Source organism: Aptenodytes forsteri, unplaced genomic scaffold (genome assembly GCF_000699145.1).
Source record: "Aptenodytes forsteri isolate BGI_AS27 unplaced genomic scaffold, ASM69914v1 Scaffold255, whole genome shotgun sequence".
Lineage (NCBI taxonomy): Eukaryota > Metazoa > Chordata > Aves > Sphenisciformes > Spheniscidae > Aptenodytes > Aptenodytes forsteri.
The window spans coordinates 10452535-10470552 of NW_008794888.1; the positions used below are offsets into that span (position 1 = coordinate 10452535).

The window sequence follows — 18018 nt, forward strand, 5'->3', positions numbered from 1 at the left end:
TGACCAAGAGCAGCACAAATGCACGGTCTGGCTTCAGCTAAAACAATGCTGGTTTGGGTAGATACTACACAAAATAATAAGAGATTCTCTTTAGCTCCATATGTACATTAGTTGAAGTGTTCTAAAAAACTTCTATTATTACCACCATTATTATTTTTAAAAATTGTTTTTTATGTTCCTTTAATTACAGTAGTTAGTACCAAGACAACGAAGAATAGGGAGCCAGTCTTTCTGCCATTGCACACAGCAGCAGAGAACTCCTGTCCCCAACCGGTTATAGATAAGCAATTAAGGTGGGAAAGGAGGTAGAAAGCAAACAGAATAATAAATGTGATAGTGGCAAATAGCACATTTCTTCCACATTCTGGGGGTGGGTGAGTTAGTGAAAACAGGCTCAATTATACGTAAAAAAGTCAGCCCTGAGAAATGGCAACTGAGAACAGGGATACTGTATGTCCAGTCTTCCCCAGTCATGGCCTCTTTCCTGCTTACAAATTTTGTCCGGGTGGAATTTGAGGATATTCAGCATCGTCTAGGATTTCTGAATGTCTGGCAGATTGGAGCAACTCTGCAAAAGGTCTGATCAAACTTTGCTGCCAAACATCCAGAAATCTTGGCTGTTGCCTCGGCGCATGCACAGATCAGTTGCATGGGACAGTGTACTAAGTCCAGCACTTTTGAGAATCACCAGACACTGCACACAGGCTACACAAGGAATGCTTAAATACTTCTACCTGGAAAGTCCTGAGTATAACTATGAGGGCCATAGGTGACAGGGAGACAGGTATGAAGTGAATTTATGAGTTAAGGAGACTGAGAGACAGAACAGGAGCTCACAGACCACCGCTCCTGTCTAAAACCCAACAATTTCTTGAGCAGCACCTTGCACCCCTGCAGTTTTTTCTAAAGGACATATCATATGCAAGGCAGGGAAAATGGGTGTCAACACATGGGTGCTTGTGTCAGTTGATGAAGGGAAGTGTCTTTGAATAATTCTGGGTGTAGATGACACTGTGGGGAAGCAATTTTGACCAAATTCCACCTTAACCACTTCCCAGCAGAGCAGCCACTCCCACTTTGCCCTTGTCTAAAGCTGAAACTCTTTTGAGCCACTGTTTCTATATGCAAGTACGGAGTTATACAATAAAATAAAACCAAATAAAATAATGCATGCATTACTCATGAGAACATGTAAATGGGTAAAAAACCAGCACTGTGGTAAGTGAATATAATGGGAGGTCAATTACACCAAGGAAGAAGAAATAGCAGTAGAAGATCCAAACAGAAAAAAGATGTGCAATAAGCCATTCACAGCCACCTAACTTGTGTTTATTTTCCTTTTTTATTTCAGCTGTCTATACCCCAATGTCTGTTTGATACAAAATGTTTCAGTAACTTCTGAATGCACCACGTTTTTCCCCAGAATGCTCACTGGTATGTGGAAAGAAAGATCAAATAAAATCTCCAGTCAAATTGATGACTTTTTCAATTCTTTGCTCCCAAAAACACACCTCGGTGTTTTGTATCAGGTTTCTGGGAGTATCACAGTGCATGGTAGTTTTACAGATCAGCACAAGTCCTCCCACAGCATTCACTTTCATCAGACAACTGTCTCCCATGAAAACATGGATCTTTCCTGAGTTTCCTCCTCATATGGCTCAGAACAGGCACCCCTCCAGAAAGTGCAGATCCAAAACCACTGGCAGCTTCATGCAATTAGCTGCCCAGTACATTTTGTAACAGCAAACATCTCATGCCGACAGCAAAGGATTTTGTGCCATGTCATCATCCTCTGTCATTATACGGGCTTCTCTCATTTCAGATCTTGCCGCCTCAAATCTAGACATACAATGTAATTAAGGCATACTTCTGGAGTGCCTGCTGACTGAGGCTTGGAAATGGAGCACACATTGCTGCTTCAAGTCCAAAGCAAAGGGAAGGTAACAAAGGTTTTGCCATGCAAAGCTGGTGCAGCAGCCACAGTAAAACAAATTGGTTAGATCTCAATTTTTCCATTAGCAGGTAGTTGAAAGCATTTACAAATGCTGTGGTAGTGTTTCCCTTCAATGCTTCTTTTAACGCTTCCCTACTCTTTATCTCTTAACACACCACATAAACGGGTCTCCCCTCTACCTCAGAACAGATGGCAGAATCACTGTCAATCTTCCCATTGCCTCTTGTTTCTTGCCTGATCCCAGTTTATTTTCTCAGGCACAATGTTTCAAAGAGTACCTGTGCAGCAGCAGCAGCAAAAGCAGCTCAGAAGTTGGCAAACTGATGCACATCATTGGACTTAACTGATTTGAACAGATACAGATAGGGTGTTGCAACAGCAGGGTAGTAGAAGGACAACCAGAAAGCACATTAGAAAGGGGCAGGATTTGACATGGACCTGGCTTGCCTTAAAATTTACCATCCAGCTCCCTTACCTGGAGGGAGATGGAAGGGAAAGAGCAGAGCAGTAACTACTCAATGGGCAGCAAACTGAACTAAGTACCCCAACATCTACTCAAACTATGAACTACATGTCAATACATGAAATCTAGCTCCCTGGGATTAGAATACCAGACTAGATTTAGTAGTCTGATAATCTTGGTTCTGGCAATGGACCATATATGATGGTTCACATGAAGCAGAAAAACAACCCGTACTGCACTTGTTGCCAACTGTGCAATGCTTTATCCAAGGAGAAAAATTCTTTCCTGACCCCTAGGCAATCAGTCTGAGGTCTGTAGCGTGACATTTGGCTGTTCCTCTCAAGCAGAGCTGTAGCAGAAGTATTCTTTAGGCTCATAAAATTAATGACCGTCAATATTACCCTCAAAAATTATACATGTGTGCAGCCAAAGCAGGTTGAGTTAACTGCTTGCTGCAATCAAATGCAGAGGTTAATATCACTCTGGACAGGGAAGGGTTTGTTGGAAACTGACAGTTCTTTGACTTGTCATTTTTTGCTGCTTGACACTCAGTGACATTACAGTAAAGAACCAGAAGTGTTCATGCTATATTTTTGATGTCGTGAGTCTATTGCTATTTAAGTTCAGCAAAATTATGTGTGGGCTGCTAATCAACGAAAAATGCTTGTTTTGGGCAACCTACTTAATTTTTAAAGCAACAACCCTGCTGCAGACTATTTTATTGGTCTCAGAACCCAAAGCTTAAAATAGGGAGGGAAAGATCAAGAGAATGTGGTTCAGTGGTTAGGGAACAGTAAAGATTCTAATTTTTTGTTGTCAGCTTCTCCACCAGTTTGCTGCAGAAACCCAAGTAAATCTCTCTATGCCTTGAAGTATCTTTCTGTACAGGAGTTAACATGGACTAAGGAAACCTGGATGAGAGCACCAACATTCACTGACTCCTTATGTGGGCAGTCACAGTGCAGAGCCCTGCTGGGGTCAGTCCATCCTGCTGCTCTCTTCACGTACACACATCACCAGGACTTCAGGGTCCCAGTATTTTTTTCTGCTGCAGAAAGCCAACCTGCTTTCTAAGACTTCCCCAGACAGTCATGAAAGAACTTTTCAGTGCTTCTAAACACAGAAAGGGAACCGGAGGATTAGCGTGCCCTCTTAATACACACATGGCCAAGCAAAAGCTGAACCTGAGCCTTAACACTAGGATGGGCCAATTCAGGCTGAGAGCAACAATTAAGCTGTGGGTATAGGTGGATACGGGTGGAGTCAGGGCAACATTTAAATAACTGCTAGGTTCTACAATGGAGACATATCTTCCCCTCTGAACAGTTACAGTGGGAACTTAGAGCTGGATAAATAAAGTTGTCCAACATTTAGAAGGCAAATTTCTAAATATGAAGGAGGAGGTCTCAAAAAGGATGGAGTTGGAGACAGAAGATAGGCTTCAGACTTAAGTCACTGAGCCTGTAGTCTCTGAAAGACTAGTAAACAGGATACTAAGAAATCAGGTAGGCACAAAAACATGCAAAGTTGTGGAAATCTGTGGCTACCCTCCGCCCATCACAAGAAAAGGAAACTTGTACAGATTTGCAAATTCCAGTGAAAAATCTTTCTAGGAGCTTCTGCCTAGCACTCATACTAATATATGCTTGCCATCCTCATGAGAGTTAGAAAAGCTAGCAAAATTCATGGAAATGTTTAAAAGCTTTATTTCATTTGACTGTACGGAAAATTATACTATTTGCATCCATATTGGTCTACTGTGATGTTTTGAACCTTTGCTATAGAATAGTGCAGCTGAGTTTCAGAGAGTGACAGAGACTGAAACAAATTAAATTTTAAACTAGGTATATAGCTAAAGATCTTGTACTTGTAGGTCAGCAAAGGAATGTGCTCCACGTCATAATTAAAGTATCCTGCACAGTTTCAGAAAGTGAAATTTAAAAACACACAAAGTCTGAAAGAATTTGATAGGATACTGTGCTTGGATGATGAATTAATCAAATGCTATCAGCAGCATCAAAATACCACCTTGCCTGATAATTTACAGATGGTTATTCAGGTGCTATGGCTGAAAAGGATTTCCCTGTCCTCTCATGTGACGCTTGCCACAGAAACCCCCATGATATTTGCTACAAAGAAAGGAATCTCCTTCATTAGTATGCCATTGAGCATTATAAAAATCCAGTGATGTTCAGATGAATTAGAAAGCTAAAGTTATGCAGTCACAATTTAATGGTGCAAAGCACTGATAAATATTCCAGTGATTAATACAAGAGAGAAAGAAACAGCTTAAAACAAAGCCTGGTAACATTTTGGCCTGCTCTTCTTTTCCAGGACTATCTTAAAGGCTCTGACGGACAAGCTACAATGCCTTAGCACAAGGCAGGAGATTACTACCCTGAGCTGTTCACCTCATACATAAATTCCTAACAAGCTGGGAACCCACAACACAATTCATAATCTGGGATGGTTTCCCTAAAAATCACCTCAGCAATTGATTGATGAACAACTGAGATGTCCACGCAGCAGTTTGGGGAGCATCTAGGGAAGGTAACCTTGCCTCTGCCTTACTAAGTGGTTCCACCCCTCAGTTGGTGCTCCAGGCCAAAATCATGCTCATATACTTGAAAGATGATGAGCTAACTTTTTACGCTGAGGTCACACTGGAAAACTGAAATCTGCAGTCAGATATAGATAAACTTGCTGAGATTTTAGTAAGAAAACCAGGGTGATAATGTGAGGAACAGGAAAAAAAAGAATTCTTGTTAATGGCGACTCCAGTTTCTTTCTACCTCCAATTTCCTACATTTATGGACTATTTCTCAATTTCTGCACTCTCCTTGATCTTGAATTGCCATTTCACACAACTTATCTTACATGCCACTGTGGAAAGAAAAGCAACAAGTTTGACACTGGGGCCCTCTCTTCCTTGTTCACTTAATGAGAGTACAGGATTATCACAATATCAGATTTATATCCTGTCTTGGATTCTCAAAATGTTTGTTCTTTCTGATAAGATAAATTCCACTGCAGAACTCTTTGAAGAAAATCTCCTGTCTAGCCATTTTTAAAACTTTTTATTTTTCTTTAGCCTGAGTCTAGTTTAATATTTATACCGTGTGATGAAGCAGAGTATCAGCAACAACCCATCATAACATCTGTAGCCTATTTTCCAGGATAGAAAAACCTAAGTATGTCCAGTAGCTACTTCTATTACTAAATCTTAATAAATTGTTTTTATTGAGATTGTCCTTCTGAACCTGTCCTTCTGAACAGGTCCACTGTCCTTCTGAACCTCTGGAACATTAAAGTGACAGAAGAAGCAACATTGTACTAACCAGCTGAAGATGGATCCAGATGATACAAGCTCTGCAGGCTGCTGCAGCTATTAAGTGACAGTACCCTTTCTGTACTGTTGTGTACCCCCTCACCCTGGCCGTGTTACTAGACCAGGAGCACAAACAAAATACTACTTTGAACCTACCAGTTATAAACAACAGAGCCAAAAACAAATCTCCCCAACCATGTTACATTATAAACAAGAGATGACACAGACTCAATTTTAATAGTCGATATTATAATTAAAAACCTAATTTTTCTTGCATAAGATAGTAAGAACATGCTGTGCTCCATTACTCTCTATGTCCAATTATGATGTAGCTTGTTCCACCTCCCAAAATAAATTAAAAAAATTGCAAGTTCGTATCTCAGCCTCCAGCTAGGGTGGATTCCAGGAAATTTGGAACTAACTCACAATGATAAAGATTGGCTGGTTTATGTCTTCAGCTGTGTTACATGTTTTTTCTCACCTGTGTTAGCTGAGAGAGGTAAAACAAAGCTCCTCCAGGGCAGCAAGCTGGACTGAACAAAAAAACAGGCAATGCTCCATGCATAGCAAGAGGCTGAAGTGCCAAAGCTGTAATTGTGTCGTCTTGGTTTGCCAAACCGTTAAGGCAGGCTACTTGCCACAATGTAATTGCAGATCTCATGTATTTCAGCGAAGCAGTGCTCTTAATGTTTGGCACTTAGAAAAGCACTTTAAGCATTAAAGGTTTTTTTCAGCTATACAACATGCATGTGACTACTATATTATCATCCCCATTTTAAGGATAGAAAATTAAAGGTTTCAGCCATGCTCATATACCAAATGGACAGAACTGGAATGTACATTTTCATCAAGTAGGTTCAATCCAAGACTTCAATCAAATCTTTGTTCCTTCAAGGAACTTAAGCCTGTCAGTTTAATTAGTATTGAATTTGTGTATTTTTTCCAAGCTACTAAAAAAACCCCTCAGACTTTACCCTTCCAGCCTTCAAAGCTACTTGAAAAAGGGCATAGGTATCCCTTAAAAATTAACACTTTAAAACCAGATCTGAAAAAAATGCAAAGCAGTGATGGCACTGTAGCTTGAAGGTCATATTTTACAACTGCTTCCATTTGACCAATAATGAAAAGTCTGCAGAGTGCACTAAAAATTGGAAATATCCCACTTGAGCTTTTAATTAGGAAACATGAGAAATGTAAAACCAAATCTTAGCAACATCACATGCTTCAACTTCGATTTCACTGTACTGTTATTGCCAGTTGCAGTGTTGCCTGGATGAACCAGTCAGTTAGAATAGTATTGTGCATAGGTGTCACATGCATAAAGTAGCAACATGTTGCCATTTTTCCACTGTGCCTGCAAAGCCAGGTGAAACAATGGGGGGGCAAGGATAAAAACAGTAAAAAAGGGAATGCTTACTGGGACTGGCCAATGTCATACATACAGAGGGTTTCTGACTGGTGCCTTAAAATCACAGTAAAAGTAAGCTAATTTAACAAAAAAATATTTCTAAAGGTTTGATCAAGAACTGTTATTTGGTTTAAATACTTTCACTGAAATTATCTGCTTTCTATGAAAAATGCCAACTATTCTTCAAAAAGTCAAATCCAAGAACTACTTCTGAGTTTTGGGTTTGCACTTAAAAATTTATATACTCCAAAAATTGTTTTTCTGCCCAGTTCCTGTTGAAATATCCCAGTTCCTGGCCTGCTTTTACATAAACAAATAAGATAAATATCAGATACCCTCTCTACTGGCCCTCTGTTCAAGTTAGAGTTTCAGAAGTTATGAATTTCCCAAATTCCTTCTGGCCCTTGCTTTTGTTACAGTAAAGTTGCAGTTTCCTGCCTCTGTCAGACACGTCCCACCACTTCAAAGATTAAAAGTGTGGTCAGTTTGATGATATAGCTGTCAGCATGCAATCAGAGCATGACATGGACAGAAGGAGCTGAAAGGGCTAAGAGGGAAAACTGGCAGCTCCAGGAAAAAGATTTGGGTTAAGGGAGGAGAAAGGAAGATACCTAGAACAAGGAAAAGATCATACCAGGATTGAAGCATGAAAGAGATACGGATGCCAGTAAGCACAATTCAATGTCCCAAACATGAGCAGAAGGGGAGAACCTGGGAACCACACCCCACTACACACCCTTTTAAACTCTTTGGGTTAACATGTTTCCTTGAACAAATCAATCTTTCCTCTGAAAACGCTCTTCTTGCTTTCAGCTTAACAACATGTATGGCAGGTGGTGCAGATACAAAAATGTCACAACTCTCTTTACAGATTCCTAGCTTGACTACTAGGAAGAACATGCTGTAGCAGGGTTAGATTTGTGTTACACGCGAAGCTTCACAAACAGGCAGATTTCGGAGTCAGACAGATGAATATGCAGTAGGAGAATATGTACTCTCTGATTAGAGACAGCTCGTGAAGCAGTTTTCCACTGATACTAAGCCCAGTGCCTGGCATGCTCAACTAGGTTATACTTAACACATACTCAGGTTTTGCAACACTCTCCTCTACTCAGAAACAGACCTGTAATGCTCCTGCCTCCTCAGGAGGGTGAACACTAGCGTAGTCTTCTTGAGTAAAGGTCCTGTATTGCAGAGGCAACTTCACTGTCTTTGCAGCCTACTAGGCAGCTTCAGAAAAGGGCAAAACCAAATGGAGAAGCTGTCCATTCTCTCTGTTTCTTACCTTCCCCTCAAATCTTGCGGTGGCTCCCAGCTGCACTCGGATATTCCGAGGAGGAAGAGTAAATGCTGGTGCTTCAGCAGGGACAGGGGGGCTGAGTGTCAGCGAGGTTTTGGAGACTCGAGTAGATGTCACCAGTTTCACATCCCCCATGATGTGGACTGTAAAAGAGAAACAAGTGGTAATATAGAAGTTAAGATGATTAATTACTTGCATTACAGTAACAGCTAAGAATTAGCTCAGGAGCAAATTGTTCTATATGTATGCTCTATTCGTATACATAGTAAGAGTCTTCAGCCTAAGGTGACAAGTGTTATTTTCTGGGTGGGGAACTGAGACCCAGGAAGATTGCCTGGTGTGCCTACAGTTGTGGTCAGGGTCACAGCCTTGAGCTGAACTCAGTTTGAACTCTCAAGTCCCAGGCCAGAGCCTTAACCAAAAAGTCATCCTTTACAACTGCATTAAAAGGTAATAACTTATTTCAGGAGGATATTTTCACAACATGACTTTGATTTTCCTGGCCTGGAATACACCAAAATCAGTAAGTCTCAAAAGTAGAGCCAGCGTTAAACAAGTACTTACAAAATAGAGAGACCTCTGTTTGCACTGGATTTAAGTTGCAAGTGGGAATGTGGAAAATCTGATTTTTCATACCATGCTTTCAAGATCTTAAGAAATATCTGGATATCGCCCTCCAAAGTACTGCTAGTACATAACAAATACTTTTGCAGAAATTCCAAGTCTCTACTTTACTGCAAATCCTTCTACAGCACAGACTAGTAAAATAGCATGGAGACCAAATTTCATAATGCTACAAAAATGGCATTTTGGAGACCTCATTACAGATATCTGCTTCAGAGGTGATTCTTCTGCTACACATTTCATAATTCCCAACCGAAAGTAAAAATTATTGTATTTTTGAAAAGTAAAATTTCAGGTTTTCCAGGAAAAAAAAACCCTAGTAGCTGACCCTAGTACTAATTCCTTGAATCATCTACGTAAATTAGAAGCCCCACTGTAAATTGCCTATTTAATAGACAAGTTTAACAAAGAAAAAAACCTGAGAAATGGCTTGACCCACCCATAGGTCATGTTGAACCAATGAAGAACACTGGGCTGCCAGTCTTAATCCTCTGCCATACACACCAATCCATGACAGACTATGTATTTATTCATCTGATTCTGATTAAAGTTACAATAAAAAATACTTGACCAAACAGTGAAACTTCAATTTGAACAAGAGAAAAACAAATTAAACTAGGGCCACATTATTCCTGACTGTATGAAGGATACTTTTTCTAGAACAGGCTGCAGTTATTTGGGGAGCAGGGGAACACAAAACTCATTCATTTCCAAATAGGACTTACTCTCAAATGTCACGTATATGCACCTGAAAACCCAGTCTGAGAACATAGCTTTCCCTATAGCATACCTGACATGCTCCATAAACATACAGAAACACCTTCTCTACATTGATGAAAAACAGTTTAAGAGGACAGCTCCTCTCATGGGAGTTATTAGTCTAAAAGTTAGATGTTTTATCTGAACTAGAAGTTTTGGCCCCCTCACAGTCAACAGAGAGAAAGAGGCACCTCCAGAGGGTGTTTTGTTCTAAGGTGTGGGAGCCACAGAGCTTTCTGCTTCACAGTATGCGCTTGTCAGGAACTATGGTTTAGAATGCAAATCCTTCCAAGATATCACTTAAATTATGTATGCACACAGATTTTCCAAAAATGCTTGAAATCTCCTTCCTCATTCATAAGAATCCAGATGACGTGGACTTTGGATTTCTTCTGGAATGGTGTTCCGTTAGCATTTCTGTATATCGACATGCAAAAAACCAAGAAAATCCTCTAGCGTTTCTAACAATTGAATTGCTGAGACCAACACATAAATGGAATAAAGATGATTTCCTTAACCATGATGCAAAGCTTTAAACTGCGAAATTCTGCCTTTGTTTTTTAATCTTGCAGTGAATCTCTGTATTGGCACCCAGTCACTTGAGAGCACAGCATAAGTCTCCCTTTCCAGTATAAGCAACTCTTTAAAACACAAACAGAAAAAAACCCCCTAAATTATCTTTGCACCTCAACTTATCAAAGAACCATATGAAATCATAATATAATTTAAATAAGGAAGAAACTGATTGTATTCCTGAGACAAGAGATGGAATCAAAGACTTGCTTCTTTTCTAACAAATCTACTTAGCACCCTAATAGACAAAGAATCAGTCTCTCACAGCTATAGTCACTGCAATGGACAACCATTTGCCTGAAAAAGTGAAAGAATTATTCTTTCAATTAATTGTTCTTTCATTAAGGACAAGACTCCAAACTCAGTTCTCCACTCAGCCAAAACTGCAGTTTATCCCAGCAGACTTTCAATCAATTACACAGCTGTAAACTGATGCATACTGAGTCCATATTTGCCAGCACATTTTTAAAAAATTATTTTTCATTACAGATTAAGAACAACCATTTTTCAAATCTCAAATTGCCATAAATATCAACTGTGATCTTTTGTCACATTTAGTATATGATGTTGATAATTTTGTATCTGCTTACCTCTTCTGAATTGGCCTAAATCCCATTTTAAGGTTTATTTCTAATTTTCTTTTTTTTTCTGTCCTCTTTCTCAAAGTGCTTCCTTGAATTTCTCTTTTCCACAGATGATCTTCACTTTTCGACATGCTCAACTAACTACTCAATCTTCAGTTTTTCTTCCCACATGTTCTTCTCCTCTGCTAAGTTACACCTTTCCATAGCCTATAAGTGCCAAAATCTGCAATGTCTCTCTAGCTGTGAAACTCTTAACTAACAAATCAGTCTGCCAATACAAGCCTGCAATAAAATTTTCAGACCACCAGTAGTGACAATAACGTGCCAGGTATAATACAGATGCTATGAAAATCTTCTTCAGTCTGAAGACACTGTAATGCATTTGATTCCATAAGAAGCCAGTGACAAAACCTATCCTTCCACAAACATCTATCAACTTTGCAGAGAGCTTACAAAACCAAAACAACATCAAAAAAGCATATACCCCCTAAATTTTGTTTTAAAAATAATATTGTAAGAGTAGTAAAATTGAAAACAAAACAAAAAACCCAACAACCAACATCCAGAATCCAATTCAAACTTGATATTCACCCATGCAAATGGAACTCCATTTCAGTCAATGCCATTATAATGGCTGAAACCAGCAAGAGAAAACTATATGCACTGCAGATGCTCACGGGACTATTCTGTAGGGACCAAATGCTCAAGTATCTGTCCTTAGGTACAATGCACTGCTTATGCAGGACGACTTTAAGGAACTTCTTGGCATGACACATGCTTACACACAGAAACCTCCACACTGGGTATGCTACAAGACCAAATTCACCAAGTACCTGAAACAGAGGCACCGGCACAAGCCTGGAAAATACACTGTACTCAACAAACACTCATCCTCCAAGCATCACTGGGCTCAGGTATGTCCGGACTGCACTGGACGAAAAGTCCTGTGGCTAGGAAAGACCCTCTGATGCAAAGACTGAGCTAAAGCCCAACACCAGCTTTCCACTGATTTCTCTGGTTATTTGATCAAGCTCTATGCAAAATGAAATGGGGGGGAAAAAGAAAAAAAGAGAAGAAAGAAACAGAGGGGAAAGGAAAAAAAAAAAAGAGAAGAAAGAAACAGAGGGGAAGAAGTAGAAAGAAAGAAAAAAATCCTGAACAACTAAGCCACTCTTACTGGTCAGGTTACATTTCTATTGCACATTGGTAAGATGCCAAAAACTGTCAACAAATTGATGCCTAATATGGTGAGACTGTAAAGCATAAAATAAAGTAATAGCTAGTCTTTTCCACAAGCACATCTTGCACGGATTTATGTTTTTCTAACTCAAGTGTCTAAACGGGATTGAATTTACAAAAGAATATTAGCTCAGATCAGCACAAGCAGTTTTCTAGCAACATAAGCCTCTAATCATCCACATTTAGCAGTCTGACTTTAATTAGCTATGTATGCTGAAGATGCTTCTAGTAAATAATTAGGAAGTATTTCTTTTCAGCTTAGAGGATGTTTAACAATTATGTTCCCAAACAAATAAATAATTCCATGTTGTGCAGTCTGGTGTTACTATGGAACTACCATGTCCAAATATTTTAAAGAAATAATGTTCCAGAAAACAAATCTTGTTCAAGCTTAAAATTTGACAGACAGGAAGAGAGCAGACACTTAAAAGCTATGGAATGTATCTGATTTTTTTTTTCTTTTATTTAAGCAACTTTCTAGAATGAGCCTATCCCTAAAATCTTTTTCTTAGGTATTTCAAGCTTGCTGCTGAATAAGATTTCAAGGATGCTACATGAACTCATAACATTTCATTTCACATGCTGTGCGCACCTAGACTATGGTCTTTAAACAAAACCAACTGTAACTGAAGTTGCAATACAAACATTATGGTATTAAACATAAAAGAAAACCACCATGCAAATGTTGGCTTGTAGGGTAGCGATGTGGTTAGACGGCATTTCTAATCTGGATTTTTTTTTATTCTTAATCCTTTCTAAAAAGCACATAAATCCTTACAAATTCTCACAGTGTGCCCTCTAATCTTTCTAATACCAAAGCAGACTAATGTGTTTCAAGCATTTTTGACTGGGAACAAATCTCTGTCACTCAATACTCTGCTCACAAAAAATAAACCCAAAAAAGCAAACACTAAGAAATCCACCTCGTAGTGTTTTTTCCTCCTCCACTTATTTTATATAAGTAAATACTTACCATCAGCTTCCTACATAACCATTTAATTATACTAATTTCCTTTTACCAAGTCCTTCCTCTGAGGCAGAAGAAAAATGAGTTGCAGAGAGGGCATGTGTGGGCGTATGGGAGAGCAAGCTCGCACAAATGAGAAGAAACCAGAGCTGCCAGCTGAAAAACCTTTATTTGACTTACTGATATTGCAACTCTACACCTAAGCAGCACATTTTTACTTGGTCCAGCTATTCTGTTATTTTAGCCAGGCTGCCTTCAATAACATCTGAACCATCTCTGAAATCTGGATAGAACCTTTTGAGCTCTTTAAAAATAGGAGCAAAAGAACAGACAGCCCAGGGGTTGGAGCATTTGTCTGCTGTTTGGGAGTCCTGGTTGAATTCCCTGCTCCATAATGGGCTGCCTGCATGACCTCAGGCAAGTCACTAAGCCTCTCTTTTGCCATGGCTCCCCATTTGTAAAGTGGGGATTATTGTACTTCCTTACCACAAAGAAGTGCTGTGAGGATAACTGTATTAGAGGGTGGGAGTCAGGCTACAGTAATAGGACCACATAAATAGCGTAACTAGCAAAAGGCACAAAATTACCATAAACTTACAGGAAGCTGGATCTCATTATAGCTTTCTTTTTTTATAAATAAATCGGGGGGTGTTTTCAAAAAGCACACATTCTAAAACACTAGGTAAAATTTATTCCCTTACACAGATCACTGAATTCAACAGAGTTTTGATAGGGACTAAGTGTTATCCATTATGCTTCAAAATGTTCGGTATTTAAAAGAGTTTCTTTCATTTCTAAACCTACTTGACAGCTTCCCCTTTTCACACACCTTATTTCCTTTCCTACAGCTTCTTTCTTTACCACAAGGACTAACGTGTGGTTACCATACTTCTATACAAATCTATAACTGAACACGTTCTCCGCAGAACTACAGAAATGAATTTCTGCAGCCATATGACTTGTGACTACCGTTTCAGTCTTGCCCTACAAGACCACATAAGGAAGTATCCTGCCTCCTGTCAGCTACCGGTACCCAAGAAACAGCACGTAGGGAGAACAATAAACCATAGAGGATCAGCAAAGGTGATGAAGTCATGTGTAGATTTAGCAGATGGGAAGAGGTTGGAAGCCAGAACAGGAAGAGAGGGACTTGTAACCCCATCAATTGTAGCCACACTATTCTGGGCAGCTTCTCCTTCAGACCCAGTAATTATAACAGGTATTGGTCTTTGGTACAGGAATAGCAACAAGATTATGCTATTGCAAGTAGGACTAATTTGAACTGGCCATGCTATTAATACAAGAGAAATAGATCTTTTGTTGTTCTAAGGGAACAATAGGATACTGTCCACAAATCATGCTCTTGTGATGTTCAGATCTTGTCGTGCCTGTGCTCTACTATTTGTAGGTCTTGCTAAGTGTTGTGGTCAAGCAGAGCCTCAGAATGTGTCCTGACACTATGGGAGCAAGTGAGATTTTGTGTCAGTCCTGACTCGACTGGGGTTTCTTCCTCTGTTGTCTCATCCATAAATCATCATCATCATCATCATCTCACTTGTTCTCTACAGACCTATGTTCTAGAAAAGCCCTTTTGTCATAAAAATTTTCAAGACATTTTCAACCCAGACCCCTAAATGTCCTATCCTTTTCCCAGTAAAATTTGATAGTGACTATTAGACATGGCAGTAGGAACAGGATCAGGTGCCAAACCTTCACACACAACTCCATGATCCAAAAACTTTGCAAGCTTAAGTTTTGACAACACCATCTATGTAAAATCCCTGGATATGTTCCCACAATATGCATTTGCATAACTGTCCCACACAAATGGGAATTACAGATCAACTTGCAATTTGTGCTAAAGCTTAGGCTCACTGAAGTGACAGCAAAAAAATTCCAAACTAAATTACAGTTTCATTTGGGACCATCATGTCAAAGATTTTCCCAGAAGTAAGCAAGTTCTTCAAATCCCATCATTTCAGTGCCTTGGATTTCACACTCAGCCATGAGGCTTTGCATTAGCAAGAATCTTGCTTGTACACAGAAAAAGGAAAGAACAGGTTCAAACTGTTCCAGGAGCTCATTTTAACAAAATACTGTTGCAGCCCCTATGTTTTATTCTGATACAATAACGTTCTCCAAGCTCCTTTAAAGACTGAAATACTGTCAAGCTCCAAAGGAGATGTACGCATGTGAGACTGTGATATGGAGTTTGAGCTACAAAGTATAGTAGGAGCTTTCTGAAGTGAAGCTAGGTCATTTTCTTATGTAGCACTGTACCATATCTTCTAGGAGTCTGGGCTACGCTTTCTGAGATAAGAAGAGAACAAAAGTGTTTTGTGGCAGATTTCCTTTAATCTACTGTATGTCTTGGGTATCCTTGCAAGAAAAAGGACAACTCTTCCTACATACTCTTTCAGGGCTTCTGCGATGCTCAGTTCATTAGCTGTTGTTGAATATTCAAATCACAACAGTGGCTACTGTAGAAGTGTCCATAAGTAAAAGTGGCTAACCCGGTGTGACTGAGAACAAACTTCATAATTAATATTCAGCTGACAAGTCTCTAAGAGAGACAAAAATATACTGTCATACAGCTTGTGTGACACAGAACTGAATTATTTTTAGCAGATCAGAGAGAGAGATAAGAAGAGAATCTATTTTTCTAATCAATAAATTTGGTGCTTTTATTATATTTGCATAACTAATGCAGCAAGGGCTTTAACCTGAAATGGTTTTCGTGGTACAATCACATAGCTGGGTGAGGAGTTTCATCCTGATCTTATATAAAAGAATAACTCAAGATTATGCTAAGTTACCTACATTTAAATAAAGATAGGTTTATTAGAGCACAAGAAGGACAGCAGTCAAAAACCTTTCTTTATATAAATCACATAAGGGAAAAAAAACCCACAAAAAATAACAAAAATTCCCACATGTTCTTATCAAGGAGAAAGAAAATCATGCCCTCCCTAGCCCTCTCTGCTGCCTAGCAAAGAAATCACTAGCAAGGATGTGACTTTCTTGCAGATACAGACAATTGTAAACATCCTCTAATTTTCCTCAATTTAACAGTGCTGTTTAAGGTACTAAAGGTACCAGGGCCCACTGGATTTGTACAGATATCTTCAGCTACTGTCAATAGTCATGTTGCTGCAACAGAAGACATCTAATATGAGCCCTGATATGTGCCCTTGCACAATTGTGCCTTAATGGTTTATTGATACATTAAAGTAGCTGCAAAGGGTATTTCAGGTACAGGGAAGGATGTGGAAAAACATATAAAAGAGAAATGGATATATACCTTTGATAACATATACTCATCTTGATTATAAACAGACATGCTACATTATTCAATTATTCCATAACCACTGAGCATTAAACTTCAAGAAAAAACATGCCCATTACAAAGCAGCTGAACATGTGTCTTAAAAGAATGCAATGACATTTTAAGACTCAAAACCTTACATGTTTAATTTGAAACATCAGATTAAGAAGCAGTAAATCAGGAAAGACCACAAGAAACACAGCTTCTTTGCAGCTGTTATCTTAGAAGAAATATGAGTAACTAAATGTGACATGCATTGGGCAGGTTCAGTACAGCATCCATACCTAAGAATTATTTTATAGCAGCAAATTGGAGACAGAGGGAAACCCAGATGGCAAATGGGATGCAAGCTGGGCTTGTTCTTGCCGATTCCAAAGTGGCTTCCTATAGAAGCACGCTGGGGAGAGTAATTCAATCTGACTTCAAAACCTGCTACAATTCTAGTTTATAAGCAACATTTAAAAAAAAAAAAAAAGAAAAAAAAGGCAAGACCTACAGAAAGGTTTTCAGAGTACTAAGCAGCAGGTCACTGGCACTAAAATTCTACTGGTTTTCCTTTAAAGGATCATTTCTAATACTCAATATATACCAAAATCCAAACACCTTAGTCTTGGGAAGGTTTGGACTAAAAATCTCGATCTGAATTTCATCATTGACAGCTGGCCTCATAAAGGAACAAACTTCTAATAATACCTTTTATAGTCCTTAAAGAAGGATTTTCAGGATATGCAGAGCATGCACTTACAATATCTGAAGAAAGACAGATAGCACCAGTCCTCATCTTACCAATAAACCTTTGTACTTAATTTGCACCTTACATCTTATGCTTTACAAGTACAGAAAATAACTGGTAGAAGTTGGTGTTTATTATAGAAACATGCATGTGTCAAAGATCATGCAAAATTCAGGAAGACTTCTGGGTGTGGGTATGACCTTGATCACTGGACAGCAGGACCTGGACTACTCACCTATTTTTGCAGGAAGGAAAACAATTTTCCCAGTGCTGTGCTGCCTTTCAGGACACAGACTGATGGAAGTAGCAGAGAAACTAGTAGGAAGACATCTGTTTCAGGTCATTTTCACACAGCAGATGAGAATTTCCAACCTGTTTCCTGTCTCCAACTCACATCCATGTGGCATCAGTGACTGAACAACACAGAATACCTGAGGATCGGCAGGGAATCCCAGCTGACCATGGATTTAAAAGGACTGGGGTGAAACATTTGGAATAGAGACTCTTGAAACCTTCTTGAAATGTAACTTGCAATTCTAGAAAAACTTTCAGTGGCAGTGGCAACCATGTGGAGGTGAAGAATGTCAGTATAAGCTGATAATAGCATGAAGTTTCAAGTACACAAGCACAAAGGGCAACAAAGGGCAACAAAGATGGTGAAGGGTCTGGAGAACAAGTCTTATGAGGCACGGCTGAGGGAACTGGGGTTGTTTAGCCTGGAGAAAAGGAGGCTGAGGGGAGACCTCATCGCTCTCTACAAC

General features: G+C 39.3%; 1 protein-coding gene across 1 annotated transcript in view; it reads right to left on the bottom strand.

The window, feature by feature from the left end:
- MYLK (myosin light chain kinase) overlaps window positions 1-18018 on the bottom strand; it is a 223972-nt gene that overhangs the window by 149880 nt on the left and 56074 nt on the right. Inside the window, exon 2 of the mRNA XM_009274992.2 lies at window positions 8439-8596. Within this exon, the coding sequence (XP_009273267.2) occupies window positions 8439-8596 (158 nt within the window). The remainder of the gene's footprint in view (window positions 1-8438; window positions 8597-18018) is intronic.